General features: G+C 32.4%; 2 protein-coding genes across 7 annotated transcripts; one reads left to right on the top strand and one right to left on the bottom strand.

Moving 5' to 3' along the window:
• The first annotated feature begins 3,524 nt into the window (after nucleotides 1–3,524).
• LOC141689625 (uncharacterized) lies at nucleotides 3,525–4,505 on the top strand. The gene has a single exon (XM_074493970.1). It carries the CDS (start codon nucleotides 3,525–3,527, stop codon nucleotides 4,503–4,505), a length of 981 nt encoding a protein of 326 aa, XP_074350071.1.
• A 5,111-nt stretch (nucleotides 4,506–9,616) lies between these two features.
• Nucleotides 9,617–20,886, bottom strand: LOC141689869 (protein BREAST CANCER SUSCEPTIBILITY 2 homolog B-like). Of its 6 annotated transcripts, XR_012562549.1 has the most exons (27): nucleotides 20,613–20,880; nucleotides 20,487–20,528; nucleotides 20,348–20,389; nucleotides 20,130–20,270; nucleotides 19,358–19,534; nucleotides 18,937–19,071; nucleotides 18,291–18,467; nucleotides 17,700–17,849; nucleotides 15,272–16,261; nucleotides 15,066–15,190; nucleotides 14,830–14,984; nucleotides 14,303–14,413; nucleotides 14,028–14,222; nucleotides 13,875–13,956; nucleotides 13,728–13,778; nucleotides 13,566–13,641; nucleotides 13,375–13,486; nucleotides 13,205–13,276; nucleotides 12,577–12,772; nucleotides 12,321–12,503; nucleotides 12,034–12,176; nucleotides 11,904–11,966; nucleotides 11,593–11,809; nucleotides 10,470–10,637; nucleotides 10,295–10,376; nucleotides 10,116–10,197; nucleotides 9,617–10,005 (listed from the first exon to the last, which is right to left on the bottom strand). XR_012562549.1 is itself a non-coding variant. In XM_074494368.1 (26 exons), exons 1-25 carry the CDS (start codon nucleotides 20,737–20,739, stop codon nucleotides 10,323–10,325), a joined length of 3,984 nt encoding a protein of 1,327 aa, XP_074350469.1. In that variant the 5' UTR covers nucleotides 20,740–20,881; the 3' UTR covers nucleotides 9,617–10,215; nucleotides 10,295–10,322. The 6 variants fall into 6 exon arrangements, 4 of the variants coding, with proteins under 4 accessions (XP_074350469.1, XP_074350470.1, XP_074350468.1 ...); XM_074494368.1 differs by having other exon boundaries at nucleotides 9,617–10,215; nucleotides 20,613–20,881; XM_074494369.1 differs by having other exon boundaries at nucleotides 9,617–10,197; nucleotides 17,700–17,801; nucleotides 20,613–20,881.
• Nucleotides 20,887–21,201: the final 315 nt, after the last annotated feature.

Below are 21,201 nucleotides of genomic sequence, written 5' to 3'. Positions count from 1 at the left end.
GACTAGTGGTGCGCGGGACTAGATAGAGCTTGGAGTCCGGACCTAGTCCTTCTAGGAGCCATATGTACTATCACTACCTGTCACCTCCTAGGAGCCATATTTACTGTTCCTCATATTTTATAACTTTTTTGTTCATCTTTGATGATGAAAAATTAAAAAATAAAATAATATACATAATGCTAATGTGCTTCATAATTTTTTTATACTTTTATTAATTTATTTTTTACTTATTTTCTATCACTAGCATATGGATTTAAAAATAAAAAAAATAGAAAAAACATAAGATATATAAATATAACTCTAGAAAGAAAAATTACAAGATATGAAAAATAAATTCTTTATAGAATACAAAATTATTCAAGAACACAACATTAAAAAACACATAACACAAGGAACATATAAAAAATTACATAAGACTAAATAAAAATTTAATAGAAAATACATAACACTAAAGAAAAAAAGTTTATAGTACACACGTAAAAAATTACCGAACACTAAAAAAAATTACAGTACACAAAATAGTTAAATAAAAAATACATAACACTAAAAAAATTATAGTACAATATAATAAATATTGAACAATAAAGAAAAAAATTACAGGACATAGAACATGTAAAACTTTTACTGCACATGCAATAAAAGATACTAATTATATAAAAATTTGGTGTAGAAAACTAGATAATACAAAAAATAATTGACAATAATACAAAAATTATGTGTTCAATTATAATTTAGTGTGTAATTTACTTTTTTTGCCAAATTTAAATCAGATTTCATTATTAACTTGAAAGAAATTCAATCGGGACAAACCCCCACCACGTTGAAAAATAAATAGAGCTAAATAATTAGCCGTTTTGTTTCCAGATTGCTTAACAAACTGAATACAAATATTCTGAAAATTCAAAATGAAGATAATGGTTTCTCGGGCAATCCATATGTAAAATCCTTGATTTTATTTTTAATTTATTTATTAGATTTTAGATAATAATTCGTTTAGATAAATATTTTTAAATTAGAATATTCGGGAAATATTTTTGTGCAAGTTATTTGAGTTAGGAAAAGATATGTTATTGTGGAAAGAAGTGTGAGAATAGATTAAAAAAATCGAAATCTTTTTAATTTAGGTAATTGTGTGTATCAAATATTTTATTTTAGGAATTTAGTTGGAAATATTATATTATATCCTAATTATGATTAGGGTTTTGTGTGCTTATATAAAGACCCATTTGGACAATAGAAAAACTTGTACAGTCTCTCATCTCAGCACCTAAAGGTACCGCCCTTGTTTTCTTCACTTTGTGCTGCTTTAGATTATTTTTGTTTTTCGTGATTTTTATGATCTCTATTTGTTCCACGTCTTGTGGGGTACTGCATATATTATAGTTATATTATATGTTAGTTTTTGTTTTAGACTTTGCCATGATCGTTGCTTCATGTATGCTAAAATAATTAATTAAGATGTTGTGTACAAGTATGCTACATATTTTGGGACTGTAAATATATGTCAATTTAATTAAAAATTATGGAGTCAAGTTTCCCTGCTTCTTTACTAAATATGTGTTAGTTGTTACTTGTAATTGTAATCTTACCATGACCTGCGATTTAATAATATAAAATATATTAATTGTAAGTAATAATGTTAGTGGCTAATAATTATCTTAAAAAAAATTTTCCTCTTGGTTATAGTAATAAATTTATTATGTTATTATATTTTGAATTTTGTGATTACCATTATAAGATTATCATATTACCATTATGTTAGATTTGTTAAATACTAGAGTTAGGAATCATGCTGGTATAAGTTATAATTATGTGTACTATTCGATTGTTTATTATTTTATTTTATTAATTTTTCTTGTCTTTTTCCTTTTTTTTTACCCTGTTAGTGAATAATCTGAGTGGCGCAATATTACACATAAACTTGGTTGGTGTCATTGGTGTTTTTTTTAACCATTTGTTAAAATTAGTCCGGTCAGCGTACATGCTTGCATGCCTTATCATAAGTATAATATGTGATCTTGATTTGTTACATGATTAATTAGTATGATGGACTTTTAAGGCCCATGTATGTTTGCATGATTGTGGTCTGTTAGTTTTGTTTATATAATTTATATTGATTAGATTGTGTCAACATATTTTAAGTCTCCGGATACTTAAATGTAAAGTAAAATTATGGAGTCTACCTCGATTTAGTTGTTATATTAATTAATTATTTATTAGGTTTTAGCTTATATTAATTAATGACGACTGCTTTGTTTTTTGTTAATGTGATATAGCATGACGCCTGTTTGTGAAATTTGTATAAAATCTGTTATAGATTAAAATAATTAATTATGTTCTGCCTGTTAATTGTTAGGCTTGTTCGTGTTGTTAATTTCGGATTTTTAAGTGTCGACTTTGAGGTAAGTACTTTTGACTTACTTTTATTTTTCGGAAAATATATTTCAGTTCTGTTTTTAGTTTCGTATAAGATATAAGAATTTTGATTTCGAAATTATAAGATATAAGTATTTGTGAATTTTAGAACCCAGTCTCTACATTTTCGAACCCGTTCGTAATTTACGCTATAGTTCCGGAACTAGCCTTAGATACCCTTAGTAGGCGCACGAGTGTGCAACTTTAGATACCTATTAAGGGCGCGTAATTATTGAACTTTAGATGCCGACCACTGGCAAAGTGTGGTATAAAGAATAAGAATAAGAATTAGATGCCGGCTACTGGCAAAGTGTGGCCGTAGATCAAGACTGTGGTATTTATAAGAATTATCGTTTCGTTCTGTTTTATTCTGTTCAGATCTGTTATAAAATCTGTACTGTTATAAATTCTGCTCTGTTTTGTTTTAAATTCTGACTTATAAAATATAAAACTTTGGGTTGGATTTATTTTAGAAAATGTTTTACAAAATTATTATTGTTTTAAGAAAAATCATTTTATCAAAACACCCATTGTTTTTCTGTTTAAAAGTTAGTCAATTTGTACTTGCTGAGCTGTGTAGCTCACCCCTTTTAACATTTCAGGTTCGGAATTTGGAGCATATTAAAATTAAGGAATGAGAACTATGTGGAGATCTGTGCTGCTTCGTTTTGTGCTATTTGAACTAGAATAAAGATTTTGTTTTTAGAGAATAAATTTAATTATCTGTTAGACAATTATTATCGGATTTGTGGAGCTGCGTCTCTGTTTTTATGATTTTGATTATTGAGTTTGACCGCTGCTTTGACCTTCGTGATATATTTGAATTACCGAATAAGAATCTATTTTATTTAAGTTTTGGTATTTAGATTTAATAGTCCGGATGTGCGCGTCGTTACAGTTGGTATCAAGAGCAGGCTGTCCTTCGGAGTGTATTAGGTATGGGACTAGTACATTCCCTAGGATGCGATCCTTTAGACTATCGTATAGGTCTTAGAAAATTATTTTGGATTTAGGGCATTTATTTGTGTGATTATTTGATATGTTTGACTTTTGTGTTTTTTTGATTATTGACTATAAGTTTAGAATTTGTTTTGTGTGTTCTAGTAAAGATGGATGGAGAAAATCAGAACAACAATGAAAATCAGGGCAATAATGATGAAGGAGGAAACGTCTTTGACCAGCTGGCTGAAACTCTAGCTGTACTTGTGAATCAGCAACCGAAGCCCAACATCGTCTCTCAATTCAAGCGTTTGAACCCGCCAACTTTTGATGGAGCTACAGACCCGGCTATCGTTGAGATGTGGATCCAAGAGATGGAAAAAGCTTTCGGACTTCTGGGGAGCAATGAGGAACAGAAGGTAACCTTAGCTGTGTACCAATTGCAAGGAAGCGCTTACGACTGGTGGCTTATGGAAAAGAGGAAGAATGAGACGACAAATCTTGAAGAAAATCATGAACCGTACACTTGGGCAAAGTTCAAGAAGGCTTTAGAGGACAAGTACTTTCCGAGAACAGTTCGTCTGCAGAAAGAGAGGGACTTCATTCGACTTCAACAAGGTGGAAGAACCGTCATTGAATACGAAGCAGAATTTGCAAAGCTTGCGAAGTACGCGTCGACCCTAGTAGCAGATGAGAGCAGTCGAGCACGAAGATTAGAGGAGGGACTTCGAAGTGACATCAGGAATTCAGTGGCGTCGTTTGAACTTCAGACGTACGAGGCTGTCCTCAACAAGGCGTTAGTGATCGAAAGGGGCTTGGCAGAATCTGAAAAGGCGTCTGGCAGTTGGAATAAGAGGCGGTTCAATCAAACTAGTGGGCAATCTTTTCAAGGGGGACCACTCAAGAAGCCACACGTGTACGATAACATCGGAGGTCAAGGTGATCGAGAAAGGTGTTCGAGGTGCGGCAAGAATCATCCCGACAAAGTCTGCCGTTGGAATACTGGTGCTTGTTTCCATTGCGGAGAAGTAGGACACAAGATTTCGAATTGTCCGCACAACCCGCCACCGCCACCAAGGAAGGAAGCAGATAACAAGATGGGCAAGGGGCGTGTGTTCCAGCTCACAGGAAATGAAAACTATCGCAATTAAGGTATGATTTCTTTTCTTAAATGACTTGTTTAATTTAATTTCATTCTTGTGAATTTGGGGACCAAATTCTTTTAAGGAGGGAAGAATGTAAAATCCTTGATTTTATTTTTAATTTATTTATTAGATTTTAGATAATAATTCGTTTAGATAAATATTTTTAAATTAGAATATTCGAGAAATATTTTTGTGCAAGTTATTTGAGTTAGGAAAAGATATGTTATTGTGGAAAGAAGTGTGAGAATAGATTAAAAAAATCGAAATCTTTTTAATTTAGGTAATTGTGTGTATCAAATATTTTATTTTAGGAATTTAGTTGGAAATATTATATTATATCCTAATTATGATTAGGGTTTTGTGTGCTTATATAAAGACCCATTTGGACAATAGAAAAACTTGTACAGTCTCTCATCTCAGCACCTAAAGGTACCGCCCTTGTTTTCTTCACTTTGTGCTGCTTTAGATTATTTTTGTTTTTCGTGATTTTTATGATCTCTATTTGTTCCACGTCTTGTGGGGTACTGCATATATTATAGTTATATTATATGTTAGTTTTTGTTTTAGACTTTGCCATGATCGTTGCTTCATGTATGCTAAAATAATTAATTAAGATGTTGTGTACAAGTATGCTACATATTTTGGGACTGTAAATATATGTCAATTTAATTAAAAATTATGGAGTCAAGTTTCCCTGCTTCTTTACTAAATATGTGTTAGTTGTTACTTGTAATTGTAATCTTACCATGACCTGCGATTTAATAATATAAAATATATTAATTGTAAGTAATAATGTTAGTGGCTAATAATTATCTTAAAAAAATTTTTCCTCTTGGTTATAGTAATAAATTTATTATGTTATTATATTTTGAATTTTGTGATTACCATTATAAGATTATCATATTACCATTATGTTAGATTTGTTAAATACTAGAGTTAGGAATCATGCTGGTATAAGTTATAATTATGTGTACTATTCGATTGTTTATTATTTTATTTTATTAATTTTTCTTGTCTTTTTCCTTTTTTTTTACCCTGTTAGTGAATAATCTGAGTGGCGCAATATTACACATAAACTTGGTTGGTGTCATTGGTGTTTTTTTTAACCATTTGTTAAAATTAGTCCGGTCAGCGTACATGCTTGCATGCCTTATCATAAGTATAATATGTGATCTTGATTTGTTACATGATTAATTAGTATGATGGACTTTTAAGGCCCATGTATGTTTGCATGATTGTGGTCTGTTAGTTTTGTTTATATAATTTATATTGATTAGATTGTGTCAACATATTTTAAGTCTCCGGATACTTAAATGTAAAGTAAAATTATGGAGTCTACCTCGATTTAGTTGTTATATTAATTAATTATTTATTAGGTTTTAGCTTATATTAATTAATGACGACTGCTTTGTTTTTTGTTAATGTGATATAGCATGACGCCTGTTTGTGAAATTTGTATAAAATCTGTTATAGATTAAAATAATTAATTATGTTCTGCCTGTTAATTGTTAGGCTTGTTCGTGTTGTTAATTTCGGATTTTTAAGTGTCGACTTTGAGGTAAGTACTTTTGACTTACTTTTATTTTTCGGAAAATATATTTCAGTTCTGTTTTTAGTTTCGTATAAGATATAAGAATTTTGATTTCGAAATTATAAGATATAAGTATTTGTGAATTTTAGAACCCAGTCTCTACATTTTCGAACCCGTTCGTAATTTACGCTATAGTTCCGGAACTAGCCTTAGATACCCTTAGTAGGCGCACGAGTGTGCAACTTTAGATACCTATTAAGGGCGCGTAATTATTGAACTTTAGATGCCGACCACTGGCAAAGTGTGGTATAAAGAATAAGAATAAGAATTAGATGCCGGCTACTGGCAAAGTGTGGCCGTAGATCAAGACTGTGGTATTTATAAGAATTATCGTTTCGTTCTGTTTTATTCTGTTCAGATCTGTTATAAAATCTGTACTGTTATAAATTCTGCTCTGTTTTGTTTTAAATTCTGACTTATAAAATATAAAACTTTGGGTTGGATTTATTTTAGAAAATGTTTTACAAAATTATTATTGTTTTAAGAAAAATCATTTTATCAAAACACCCATTGTTTTTCTGTTTAAAAGTTAGTCAATTTGTACTTGCTGAGCTGTGTAGCTCACCCCTTTTAACATTTCAGGTTCGGAATTTGGAGCATATTAAAATTAAGGAATGAGAACTATGTGGAGATCTGTGCTGCTTCGTTTTGTGCTATTTGAACTAGAATAAAGATTTTGTTTTTAGAGAATAAATTTAATTATCTGTTAGACAATTATTATCGGATTTGTGGAGCTGCGTCTCTGTTTTTATGATTTTGATTATTGAGTTTGACCGCTGCTTTGACCTTCGTGATATATTTGAATTACCGAATAAGAATCTATTTTATTTAAGTTTTGGTATTTAGATTTAATAGTCCGGAAGTGTGGGTTGTTACAGTCCATACATCTCCCCCGAAAATAGCTTCACAATTGACCCTCATATTAATTCGATTGATAGTGCAATTTTCAGAGAACTCAGTTGCAATAACTGAGTTTAGAGGCCTCATGTTATGAACAGATATTTTTTGTGAGAGGTAAACACATGTGATTTTCACCATCGTTCCAAGCGCACCCCCGGACACCAGCTATAGACCTGCCGAAAGTGTCGTTGATGCAAGATATCCAGATCTCCCAATACACCATCAAATTCATTTTCAACACAACCACCACATCACACAAAGCGAGACACATCGCATAAAGCGAGACAATCAAACACACAAATAATAACTTAAACCGAACAATACAAAAAAAACTCAAAATTCAAAAATCTCGGAATAACAAATTGTAATATGTTGTTAGACGGGAGATTTTGAATCCAAAAACTGAATTTTATTATAAAATCCAAACGCTTACCTTAGTAGATCTGAAAACTAAAGTGAAAAATTGTAATGGATTTTTCGAGTTTTGTGAAACAAATCTCGATTTTATTGAGGAAAAAGTAAATAAAAGGAGAAGATGAAGATGAATATGGAGGTAGAGATGGTAAAAATGGTGAAAAAGGAGGTGGGCGGCTAGGGTTAGGATGAGCCGACTCTCATGCATTTAAAGGGGTATATTCATTTCAGATTTTAAAATATTGATAATAATCCATGGAATTTGGAAGATTTTCGTTGATTTTAATTGATCGTGGATTTTGACAAAGTTGATGGAAAAATCTTGCGGTGTCTTTGCTGATTTTGTGAAATTTTCCACAAATCTTTCAAAATTTCATGTATTTTAAAGAGATTTCAAAAGATTAAAAATGAACTAGTAAATCCATTAAAATCCACAACTTTTTCAAATAAAAAAAATCCACGGATTTTTGAATACCATCAGATTTTGATGGACTTTTAAAAATCCTAATTGAATACCTTCAAATTTCAGTAGACTTTTTAAAATTTGAATTGAATACACTCAGATTTTAAAAAACTTTTCCTAATTTATATTGAATACCATCATATTTCAAATAATTTTTTAAAATCCAAATTGGATACCTCTTGATTTCAAGAATCCAAAAAAATCCTTTAAAATCTTAATTGAATACATCCCTCTTAGTGTGTAATTAATTACGTAAAAAATTAGTAAGTAATTTTTTGTTTTTCGAAAAGCACTAGTAAAGAATATATAACACACAAAAATAATTAAAGACCATAAAAATATTTACAGAACACATATTAGTACAAAAATTTTAAAGAACACTCCTTATAAAAATATAAATATTTAAAATAAAAAGAACATATACAAAAAAATATATAAAAAGTACATAATAAAAGTATACATAAACAGTAAAATGTTTAGGCCGTTAAAGATGATGAACAATCTGACCATATATATGTTAAAAATTAATTTAGAGGATATTATTAATAAGACTTAAGTGGCACTATCATGTATATTTCAGATAAAAATGTGTCCCTTCATTCATGACACTTGTTAATAATAATTTTGTATATCTTAGATCCCGTCTATATTTGCATATTTGCTGATTCTTGTAATTAATAGCTAACAGAACCATCTAATTTAAACATAAACCTGACTTTACACGTTAATATATACATATATTTATATTATATTAATTATATATGTTTTAAAGCTTTTATTTAATATTTAATATTTATAATTTTAATAATTAATTCAATAAACAATACAAATTTATATAAATAAAATAAAATAAAATTATATTTTTTATAAAAGATACAAAAATAACGTTTATTAATTGTGTTTGGTTATATATAAATAAGTTATTATATTTCAATTGTAATATATATTAAAATTATTATTTTATTAAATATATTTTTATTTTTATTTAATTAAATATAAACTGAATTTATTTTAGTATTTAAAAATAATAATAAAATAATATTAATGAATATAGCTAACCATTACTGGAGCATAATATCTTGCAAATTCAACAAAATTTTAAATATTCATTATTTGACTAACCATTTTAACTATTATCTTGAAAATACTCTAAAAGTGAATATATTTATTAAATAACATATCAATATGGAACATAAAATACAAGTACCCTTGATTTCAAAACATCATTGATATTAATTTTTATTCAAAAATAGAATGAAATTTTTTAGTGTCAAGGTAAAAACCCTTTAGACGTTAAAATGTCAGATTTGACAAATACTTCTTTCACATAACAAAATCATGCTTTTCAGCCCAAGTTTGCTTGTCTAAATTGAACATTGTGCAAGTCATTTTGCTATAAACTTCACTCACAAATATAGCACATAGAGGCAAATATATAAAAAATTTAGTAAGTTCAGGTCAAGATCACAGTTAACAAAATAAAGATATGGCTGCTCTTGAAAAGAATATTTAGAGGGAGAATGAACATAAAGCGTGGCTGAGCGGCGCCCACGAAGCACACAACAACACAATGAATCATCACACACCTTAATAGTTCTATACTAATCATGTGTGTGATATCATATAAAACACACAACTCCCTTTATTTATTTTAATATGGGACAAAAACATTCTCAAAATTCCAAGTTTTTTCTAGCTACTTTTAACTCTCATTTCATATGGATTTCATTAAAAAAATTCTTAAAACCATACTGAAAATTTAAATTCAAATATCATTGAACAATTTACAATCATTAGATTTTAGGATTAACATCAAGAACATAATTAAAATTAAGCTCTAAAATCCTAATTTTCTAACACATTTTACCTCCCCGGATAATGAAAAATGGGAAGCCAGCAATAAACATGACTAATCAATTCTATACGGCCTCTTAACTTACTGATTAGGCTGCTATATATACTTACTGGAAACTTATGTACAATGCACTAGCTTACACAGAACAAACATGAAATAAACATTATTTTCTTATTCACTTGCTAGGCTGTGCCTATTACCATAACTTCACATAGGAGGTCTGTCATTTGGTCAGCTTCTTGTGTTCATCTGTCAAGGTTCATGAAATACATTTTACCACCGACTGCAAGAGAGCACACATCAATTCGCACCTTGAATACTTTAACTGCAGGAGCCAATTTGCCCCAATCGAGTCATTATCCTTCTTACTTATGTTCCAGAAAGTAGACATACCATTCCTTTTCAGTGGCACAAACAAAACATAAGTCACCCCAAATCGCCACAACAAATGATCATAACAATATTTGAGCCTCACCTAGCCCAAAAAATATATCTGAACTTCAATAAGACAGCATAAACATTGTCTGTCATAAAGATTTGAATGAAGAAATTTAGAGGATCAACAGGCTTACGTGTTTGGCGTGTTCAAAACTGCTTTTCCTAAGCACGCTTACCAATAATAGAAAAAACCTTTTGCTTGAGTTTCTCAATAGTCTTCAAGAAGCAAAACAAGATTCAAATTAATATCGAGTAGGTGAACAGAAAACCAAAAGTACACCTACTGTAACAGGATAAAAATGTGCATACCAAACTTGAGACTTCAGACCACTTTTGAGAAGCAACAGCAGCAGCTTTCAGGTGACTGTATCGTTTATGTTCAAAAATTAAGGAGTAGTCCGAATTTTCCGTGGTTTCTGCCACCCAGATATGATTTGTTTGGTCCTTTTCTTTCTTAGTAATATTACAGAAACCAACCTGGAAATAAGATTAAGTGGTTTAAACATAATATAAATCAGAACAAGTGTGAAATGAGAACATAAAACTTAAAAAAGGAGAGAAGAAATAAAAACAGCCCAAGGAGGATTAGTTGATAGCCTAGTGGCAAGGATCATTCCCTCAACGCCATGACCAAATTCATGGATTTGCATCTACAACACCCCTCCCCCCCAAAAAAAAAAGAGAACACCATACACTTAAAATATAAAGCATTTATGAAACAGTATACCCCAAAAAGAACAAAATATATTCCCAGAAGTGAATCTTGTACACGAAATGCATAGATTAATCTAAGATAAAAGATTATATATTTTGAAAAGCTCCAATTTACAGAAGCAAGACGAGCTTAAGAAATGATGTTTTAAATGTATGGATAAGATGAATATGCATGTTGTACAATGTACATACAGTTTGACAGTTGACAGAGAATGTAGCACCACCAGCCGTCAGAAAATGAATCAGTGTCAAATAATTATTAAGTGGTACTAATCTTTTCAACCTGAAGTATTGAGTGGTAACAATCTACATGTACCTATCTTTTTAATAAATGAGTCATATCGCCATGTGAAGTTGTACCAAACTTTTTAATTAATTCAACCTGGAGTATTAAGCACTCTATAGCTAAGGAGTGATGAGGCAATCAGCTTACGGTTGAATCATTTATCACACATTTATGTAAGGAACGTGTTTCTCTAATCGATCTGAGGACAGTAAAGTACCTAATACCTCATACATTTATGTAAGGAATGTGTTTCTCTGATCGATCTGAGGACAGTAAAGTACCTAATACCTGCTACTTTTTGAAACACTGAATTAATTTGCAGAAAGTACGTTACAATAAAAATAACATTATTGACTCGTATAGTACAACGGCCTTAGATTATTTGCAAGGAAATATTGATTTATGTGCAGAGTGCAGCCATAACTAACTCACCGTTGATCCAACAAGGTTATGGCTGATTGGTATATGCAAATCATGACCAGTGCCAGTGGATAGTGCACTGAAATTAATTGCAAGCAAATTACTGACTGGGCTTCTGGAATGTGATTCATGTACGGAGCAATCCGTCACGAAAACCCATTGCTTTCTTTGATTAGCAGTCTCATACACCCCGCCCACAAAAACTACATGTCCAGCGATATCAAATTCACTGAAGAAATTCATGCAACATGTGAGATAGCAAATACAGTCAACAACTATATTGGAAAAACAACCTTTGTACATGAATATGGAGAAAATATTACCTGGAGAGAGGAACATCATCGAAATTGTACAACGAGATAGGTTTCCTCGGGTTAAAAAATGGCCTGCCAAAGACAGTTGTGAGCTACCGTAGGAATGATTTAAATGTAGGTACAAGCAAATGGGACTCACCGACAATGTTCAATAGCGGAGGAAGATAACTGCAACAATGTGGTGGTAGATCCTCGGGCTTGCAAGTAAAGGGTATCTGAATCTGAGTAAAATGCTATAAGTCCTGAAACAGCATACGCACGTCCCTCAACCAACTCTATTTGCTGCAACCGCACAGAGTAAATCCACCTGAGAATTAGTGAGAACCTCAAAAGCAACTAAAAATTATTGATTAATAGGCAGAAAGGAGAACAGTTCTGGGATAAACTGAGGTAGGAATATGCACTGCTGGACACACTTGAAATCACCTGTTGCTCAGTTGGGTTCCATAATGTAATCATGCCTTTCCTGGGGTACCACTTTCCCTGCCCAATTTTAGTGGTTAACCCGACTACGCTCAACCTCATAAAAGGGGTGACGTTCCTCCCACGAAGACCAGAATCTTTTAAAGCTTTTTCAATAGATTGATTCATGTTTGACTGCCTTGTTGCCTAATCATACTGATCATAATCAACCATCTCATTTTAAAGTTGTATACCATGTAATGAACATACAAAAACCCACCTCTAGCTTTGCTTGATAAACAGACAACGATTTTAGTTGCTTTGAACTCATTCCGGCCATCAGAATATCTGGTTCAGCAGATCTTTCGAGAATTGCAAGGATTTTTTCCGCTTCATCACTGCCATCACTATCTATAAGGATATTTGTATCTGCCCTCAGTAACTCAGACATGACTCCTTCTACAACATCAGAGCGCCTGAATGCAGATGGAGGTTATGTGATAATGTAATCAAAAAAATCAGCATAAAGCCTCTGAAAACACTTATATGTCAAAGTACGTGTATATATATATTTTTACAGCAATTAGATGGTAGCTTCATTTTCATGGGCCTGAATGTCAAGATTCCAGGAAATCGAAAATTGAAAAACAGGAAGGAAAAAAATCAACATAATATCAACTACAATATAACTGACCATTTAGCCAAAAAAATATCAATTTGTCGATTCTCAAGATGTTTCTAGTCTAACAATAACTAAATCAAAGTTTCAGAAGGTTCTGATATTCAAATATGGCAAAAAGTCACAATCTAAAGTAATCAGGATTCCCAGACAAATTGATCTGTTTATGTTAATAAAGTAACTTGCTCAGCTAATTCTCTATATGCAAGATAAATGAAATAAAATCCACCTCTGGTTATATAACTGCTGCATCTTAGCTTCCATCCTCTCCGAGCTTATAGTGTATTCCCCGTCACTTAACCTGCAATAATAGATAGCAAAACTTTTACCTTGTACCAGGTATTTGATATACTATTCTCGAACTGGACATCGACCAAAGTACTGCACAGCAGAATATACCTCTCCCTATATAGAACCGGGTATATTCTTTGTAGTCCAACAAATGTGCAGGGAACTGCTCCTCCACAACTCTTGATGCAGTTAAATGCTAATGGAGCACATCCAGTCTTGCCTGATTATGTAAAGTCTGTTAAATGTGTTATAACTATGAGGAAGATAAAAGTGACAAGTATAACTCAAATAATGCTTACAGAAGCCCAAACGATCAGCCCAATGAGTTCTATAAGTTCCATTAATGTGCAGAACCAAGCTTACTCTGGGTGACGCCTAATTATAGAGGAAGAAGGATATAAGAAAACTTACCAACACCGCCAAATTTAATTTGCTACTTATAATGAACTTTCGGAGACTACCTCAAGGGGTGAAACTGGGCCAACCCAGCCACATATTCCTGCTCCTGAGATCTTCAGACAACATAAACTGTAAGGACGGGAGCCCAACAATGAATTTACAACTGAACTAAAAGAAATTATAAAGGAAAAAAAAATCAACTGAAACACCTTAAGTTTTTGTCCAACAAACAGTTTCCCAGAGGCCAGCTTTTTAGACAATGGTGCATCCAGTACAGCATTTATCGAATACCTGCGAGGTAAATAACTATAAGCTATACAGTAAAACAACTATAGATCAAAAGAAATGTAGCAGACATTTACCACCCATCTGTTAATTCCACATTTGCAACTGTACTTCTATCAACTCCGTGTGACGTAGAGATATTTTCGGACATTGCCTCGGTATTTGTCTGGACGGATGATATGCATAGTACCAGTACAGAAGACGGAGGTGCATCTCCTTCTAAGATTTTTTTAATTGCTGATCGGTGTCCATGATTCACTTCTCTTTCGTATCTATATAAAGGCAAAAATAATTCAAAGATTTGCTTCATAAAGTAAAAGGAATTAAATAATAAAATAAAAAGTACATATACCTGTATTTCAGTTCTTCCATCACATTACTTACAGTCAAATATCTCTGAAGATAACATCTTTCGTAGCATGCTAGCTTCCAGATAATCCACTTATAGTGATTGGAAACCCAACTAGATGAAGTAAGTTGCAGTAAACAAATGAGCATGCTTTATGAATATCTCACACAAAAAAGTATAGGAATCTAGAAGACTAAGGACACAAAAATAATTAAAGAGATAACTGTAAACTTTAAACCACTTATCACCATTAGAATGGGTCAAATAACGCACATCATCACCTAATTCTGAGTTGTCACATACATCTATGTAACTTGTACAGTCATCTGGTGCTTTAACAACATTACTACATCTTTCTTATGTTTCAGTAAGCATGTTAACATTTATTTAGTTTTAAATTACATTTTAGACTGCCTGCACAAGACAATAATATCCCACTAGAAATGAAAATGTTCGTTAACATGTTCTCTATAATAAACTATGTCACTATAGTGAGCAAAAAGGGTCAGCAAAGCAAGATGGCAAGTTACGTTTCTGAAATATGTTTCATGGAAGCTCCAGATTGCATCAACATCAAATAGAAAGCTTCTTTGCCAACACTATTAAATCCACATTCACTGGGGAAACAATGTTGCTCTGCTCGATCTGGATTCATTGTTCTAATACATGCTGGCAAATGCTCCAACTGAGATACCAAAGAAAACATGACACATAATTACTTGGAAAAAATTAACATGTCAAAAGCAAACAAACAGTGCTTGTTTACCGTGGTATTGACAAATGGTGGCACCCCAAAATACTCTTTTACATACTTTCGAGAAGCCTGATATGGGTACCTACTTGAAACCTTATTCTTGTAAGAAGATTCTTCAGGAGCTAACACTAGTGAACCTATAAAGACAGGTTCGTTGTATTTTTTTAAAAATTAACAAAAGAAAAGAAAAAAGAATGTAGTTAAAGATCTCAAAATACCATTTTCAACTAATGGAATTTCATTGTTGAAGGGGGCGGTAGATTTTGAAAGTCGGGGCCTTTTGAAAGAACCAGAGCTCCTCCTATCTAATACTCTCTTTACAGCCACAGCTTGCTTGTTTTTTTTATTACCCATGTCGCTGGTGTTTGAGATAGCAACTTCTGGAAAACCTGGTGGCTTTTTATGTGCGCCATTTTGGAAACCAGTACCAATTATACTATGGTCAGGCGCTGTATTAACGGAGGGATAGGGATAGTTACGGCTGCCCTTCACATCATTATAACCAGTGCTTTCATGGACCACTGCATCAAAGTTTCCAATCAGGTTTTTCCCTGAACCTACATTAACCAAGGATTGGTTTTGAAAGGAAGCTGGACGTAGTGGAGATATGAAGTTCTTTGACACTTGTTTTCTTGTTACTGAGTGTTGGTCTGAAATGCGTGAATCTAAGCGATATAATTTGTTTGAATTTGTTTCTACTTTTTTGTCTTTATAAATGGAAAAGACAGGCTCACCAGCATCCCCTTCATTCATAAAACTTCCCAACTCAGGGTCTCCAAGAAGGCTCCTTGCACGTTGCAAGGAATTACTAGAAACTGATATAGATCTTCCACCAGCAGTATGAAACTTAATAGAAGAAGGTTTTGAAATAGAATGCACACTATCTGGAGTAATCTCCGCCAATTTACTGCTTGATGTTTCAGACCTTACCTTAAGAGGAGATATTAGACTCGGAATTTTGTCTTTTGACTGCTTGTCAACAACCCCCATCTTCATACCCAAGTGAGGCAAACTTTGCCAGTCACTGGCTCTGGCATGTAACTGCTGCATCGTTTCTTCAAAACCTTGATGAGTCTGTTTATCTTTCAAGCACAATAAATTTTGGGCTCTCGCAAGACCTGAGGTAGATATCTTTACTTTTTTCCCTGAACCTGTCTGGAACATTGAATTTCCGAAGTCACATCCACTATTTATTTCTTTTACTTGACCTGCACACAATAAGAAGCCGGCAAAACTTACTAAGTATTGTATGCACTACTTCAGTGGACAGTCTCATCCCCATTTGGCTTTTATGCATTCAGGAATAGAAACTATGATAGATGTAAACACAAAAGTTTTTCTTCAAAATAATATGGAAATGCTTGTATGAGTTCAATTTTTTAAAAGATATGGTAAATGTCTACCACGAATCAGAAAACGAAATGGAAAGTACTTAATGCCGAAGGCTGCTATCTAATCAAATTATTAAAGAACATTGTATTCCTCGTGTTTCTTAATTTTAATCACCCTGTGTATTTTTTATCATTATAAACACGATCATGTAACAAATCACAACAAAGCAATATCAGATTTTATAAATAAATAAGAGAACAAAAACTATCAACAGAAATTAGCATCCCAAGACAGAAGCCGTAAATACAAAGTCAGTACACGTTGACCAAGGTTGTTACGGCGCCGTGGCAAGTTGCGGCACCCGAGGACCTTCACAACAATACGGCATCGTGGTGTCTGTTGTGGTATCCTTATGACGCCGAAAACAATCATAAAATAAATTTAAAAATTTTTTGCTCTATATACTAAGTTACTAACTAACAATAAGACTAATAATATTAATTAAAAAGCCATTATTTATAAAGTATAATACCAAATTACCAAGTCATGGAAGTAACAAAATAACTAACACACAAAAGTTAATCATCAAATTATCATTGATTAGACAGGGGTGGCAGTAGCTAGCAGGCTAGCAGCAGGCCATAAGTTTAGAGGAAATCACCAAGCACCAAATACTCTCTAACGCCACTTCTACCTCCATTATGGCTACATCTTGTGCAACAGGTTGTTCACTTAGATTTTTAGGGTTTTCTTAACTTTTATGCATTTGGTTACTGGATCAGGCTGGATCGGGTCAAGCCCAACAGACAAGACTTTTAAAAATAATAATAATAATTTTGTGAAGTTCCGTGGCATCCATCGCGTCCTGTGATGTGTAAGTCGTCCTGTGCCGACTTGAGGCGCTCGATTGGTGCATATTGGCAAGGCGATAAGGACGTTTTAAGCCTTTTTCACGCCACAATGCCACATGGATACCATGACAACCCTAATGTTGACATAATTTATTTTGTATAACCTTGAGAGCAACAAATAAAATCATGAATCACAGGCTTTTCAGTACCAAGTCACATTTCTAACATTCTCAAATAGATGATTATAACAAAACCAGAATTTAGGTTACATATACATACTCAACCAACACAAAAATAACTTCACAGGAATAAATAGATACGCATACTGCACTATTTGAATACACTGTTGTGCAAATTATTTAAAGTGCATAACAATTATTATCGTGTCGTGTTGTCACGTTTTATTGTTCTCCCCTAGGTGCGAGCCAAAACATATTGTAAATTAAATTAGAAAAGTACAAACCTTGAACCGATAAGACGTCACCAAGAATAGCTGATGCTTTCGATAATGAAGATTGATTCACAAGTATGGGCTTACCCGACCCGGTCCGGAACATCTGATAACCTGACTGATTCACATTATTAGTACTGTTCTCCTTCATCTTCGAATAACCTAATTACAAATTAAATTCGGACAATTAATTTTGGACATCTAATTCGAATAAGTAAATTTATTATACTTCTCTCATCCATTCAACAATTCTGGTCCAATTTGATTAGGTCATTTAGCAAAGAATGTTACTTTAGAACACGAGTCGAATGATAAACAGGTAACTCTTCGAAAATCAATCAAGTAACACCTAATTAGTCGCATGCCTCCATAATATAATTTATTTATTTACTTAGCAAAAATCAGCACCACAACCATTTACCTGTCACCTTTCATGCACCAAAAAAATACTATGTAACAGTTAAGTATAATAATACCAGCAACAATGCCAAAAAAAATTAAATGATGTAATAGAGGGAGGGAAACCAAACAACGGAATGGTGTAATAGAGGGAAAACATGAAAAGACAATTTTGAGATTTGTATAATTGTAGAAATCCACTACCTGTATCTATAGTAACCCCACTACCCATATCCACGGTACCCTCGATTTCATTGTTGCAAGGAGATGAAGCTTCTGAAAGAGAAGACTTTTTTCTAGCAAGTGAATTCCTGAATCCATTTTGAAACGTTGAAGGGCTTGTAAGAGGTTCCCCAACATTTCCAGTGAAGTTTGGACATCCTGATAAACAATAAAAATTACAATATAGCAATATGAATATTGATGGTAAATCAAATAAATAATCAACTAAAAATGCAGAACAGAATTACATTTCCTTAAAAACACAAAATCATATTTACTTTTTGATTGAATCCTTGTCTAAAACAGTCTCACACTGTATAAACACAAGTTTAATATTAATCCACATTAGTAAATACAAAACATAGTAGATGTCGATAAGTTTATTGTTTTAAGTTGAAACTAAATATACACAGGATCCTTAAATTTAGTCCGAACACAGCCTGCAATATATCATGTACATCCTTTAAAGCAGAAATAAAATTATCAATTGCAGCTTGCTCCAAGTAATTCACATTTCTAACATTCCAAATAAATAATCTTAACCAAACTTTTCAAATAAATTATAGAACAATTGTTGTCACGTTAAATAAACATTAAAAATAATATAGAAAACAACAAACAAACAAACCTTGATCCGATACAATATCGCCTATAATAGCTGATTGATTGACAACTACCGGCTTACCCGGCCCGGACTGGAACATCTGATAACCTGACTCATTCACACTAGTAGTACTATCTCTCTCCTTAATCTTGGCATAACCTAATTACAAAACAATCAAACCGTTAAATATAAACAATTATGTATATATGTATGTATGCATGTATTTCTTTTACTTGACCTGCACACAATAAGAATCCGGAAAAACTTACTAAGTATTGCATGCACTAACAAACAAATACTGGGTCAGAAATCAGAATGAATTACTCATTTAAGTATAATAATACAGCAACAATTATAATTTACACCAAACAATTGAATGATGTAATAGGGGATGGGAAAACATATGAAAAAATCTGAGAATTGAAAATTTGTAGAAACCGAATACCTGTCTCTACAGTAACCCCGCTACCAGTATCCAGGGTAGCCTCATTCTCATTGCTGAGAAGAGATGAAGCCTTTGAAAGAGGAGACATTTTTAAAGCAAGTGAATTTGTGAATCCATTTTGAAAAGTTGAAGGATTTCTAAGAGATCCTCCAACATTTCCAGTGAACTTTGGACATCCTGCGTCAATAAAACAATACAAATGCAACTTATTTGATTATCTTGTACGGGAGTAATTATAATTACTTTCACTATAAGACAGGCCTTCTCTGTCATATAAAAGTGGGTAAATTAAGCATCATGCCACTCCTTCAGTGGACAGTCTCATCCTTATTTGGTTTTTTTACATTGAGGAATAGAAACTATGATAGATGTAAACACAAAAGTTTTTCTTAAAAACAATATGGTAATGCTTGGATGAGTTTAATTGTTTAAAAGATATGGTAAATGTCTAACAAGAAATGGAAAGTACTGAATGCCGAAGGCTCCTATCTAATCAAATTATTAAAGAAGTTGTATTCCTCGTGTTTCTTCATTTTAATCACCCTGTGTATATTTTATCATTATAAAACACAATCATGTAACAGATCACAACATAGCAATATTAGATTTTATAATTAAATAAGAAAACAAAAACTATCAACGGAAGACAAACTTGACATTTACTTGAAATTATAAAATCATATTCATTTGATATCAAAACAGGTAGGCACATATAATTAGTATAATTGTTCTCCCCTACACATATTGTAAATGAAATTAGAAAAAGACAAACCTGGATCCAGGCCAAGAATAGCTGATGCTTTGGATAATGAGGAATGATTGACAAGTACGGGCTTACCCGGCCCGGTGCGGAACATCTGATAAGCAGGCTGATTAACATTATCAGTAGTGTTGTCCTTGATGTTGGAAGAAGCTGATTACGTATGGAAATTAGAAGCAATGAATTTGAATATGTAAAGAACATTAGTTTTGGAATGATAAAACAGGTACCGGCAAGAGGTCCTCCAACATTTGCAGTGAAGTTTGGACATCCTGATTAAAATTATGAATTAAAATCGAATAAATTAAATTCAAATAAATTGACAACAACAACAACAACAACAACAACAACAACAACAACGGCCCTTACCCGACTCATTCACGCTATCTCTCTCCTTAATCTTGGCATAACCTAAAGTAATTACAAAAACTATGAAACTCTTTTTTATAAAAAAAAAAACATAAACTATTATGTATCCATAGACTCATTACCTACCTTTAAGCGATAGATCGGAAATGGAAGTGAAACCACGACCACGTCGTATTTGTGTCATTTCTTCCACTTTGGGCTCATCGGAGAGCTTGCTCCACCGGTGATTGTTTTCAAGCTGCCACGTACCCATCTTCTATTTTATCCTTTTGTGTGGATTCATTCATCGATTCAGATTATTATTACTTATACTGTAATACGTGTAAATTAAAATGTTTTGCTGGGCGGGAATGAGTTTTCTAGATCGAAAATCTGACCCGATCCGAAAGTTAATTCAGTGGATATGGATTAATAAAAATAAAATTGAATGCAAAAGAAAAAAAAAATTGATCAGACAGCAATTTAATTAGTAAGTAACGGATATGGGATATGAGTTTAAATCGATTCGATCCAACTATTAACTATACTAGCTTCCAGCTCGTGCGATGCACGGGTCTTAGTTAATATTTATATATTTTTAATTCTATTTCATATAATAATATTAAAATTCTATATAAATAATTAAATACTAAATAATGATTATATAATTATATTTTTCAAGTTAGGTTCAAATAGTACAAATAGTATATGATTGATGAGATCTTATTCATAAATA

The sequence above is a fragment of the Apium graveolens genome, chromosome 10 (assembly GCF_009905375.1).
Source record: "Apium graveolens cultivar Ventura chromosome 10, ASM990537v1, whole genome shotgun sequence".
Taxonomy (NCBI): Eukaryota; Viridiplantae; Streptophyta; class Magnoliopsida; order Apiales; family Apiaceae; genus Apium; species Apium graveolens.
This window is presented reverse-complemented; position numbering and strand designations above follow the sequence as displayed.

Bases quoted from the DNA above. Each gene is read 5' to 3' on its own strand.
- LOC141689625 (XM_074493970.1), top strand. From the start codon at position 3,525: ATGGATGGAGAAAATCAGAACAACAATGAAAATCAGGGCAATAATGAT.
- LOC141689869 (XM_074494368.1), bottom strand. From the start codon at position 20,739: ATGGGTACGTGGCAGCTTGAAAACAATCACCGGTGGAGCAAGCTCTCC. The intron at 15,191-15,271 runs GTATTTTGAGAT...CTGTCTTTATAG, and splicing joins AATTCCATTAGTTGAAAATG to GTTCACTAGTGTTAGCTCCT. The intron at 12,504-12,576 runs GTGGGTTTTTGT...CAGTATGATTAG, and splicing joins TTTATCAAGCAAAGCTAGAG to GCAACAAGGCAGTCAAACAT.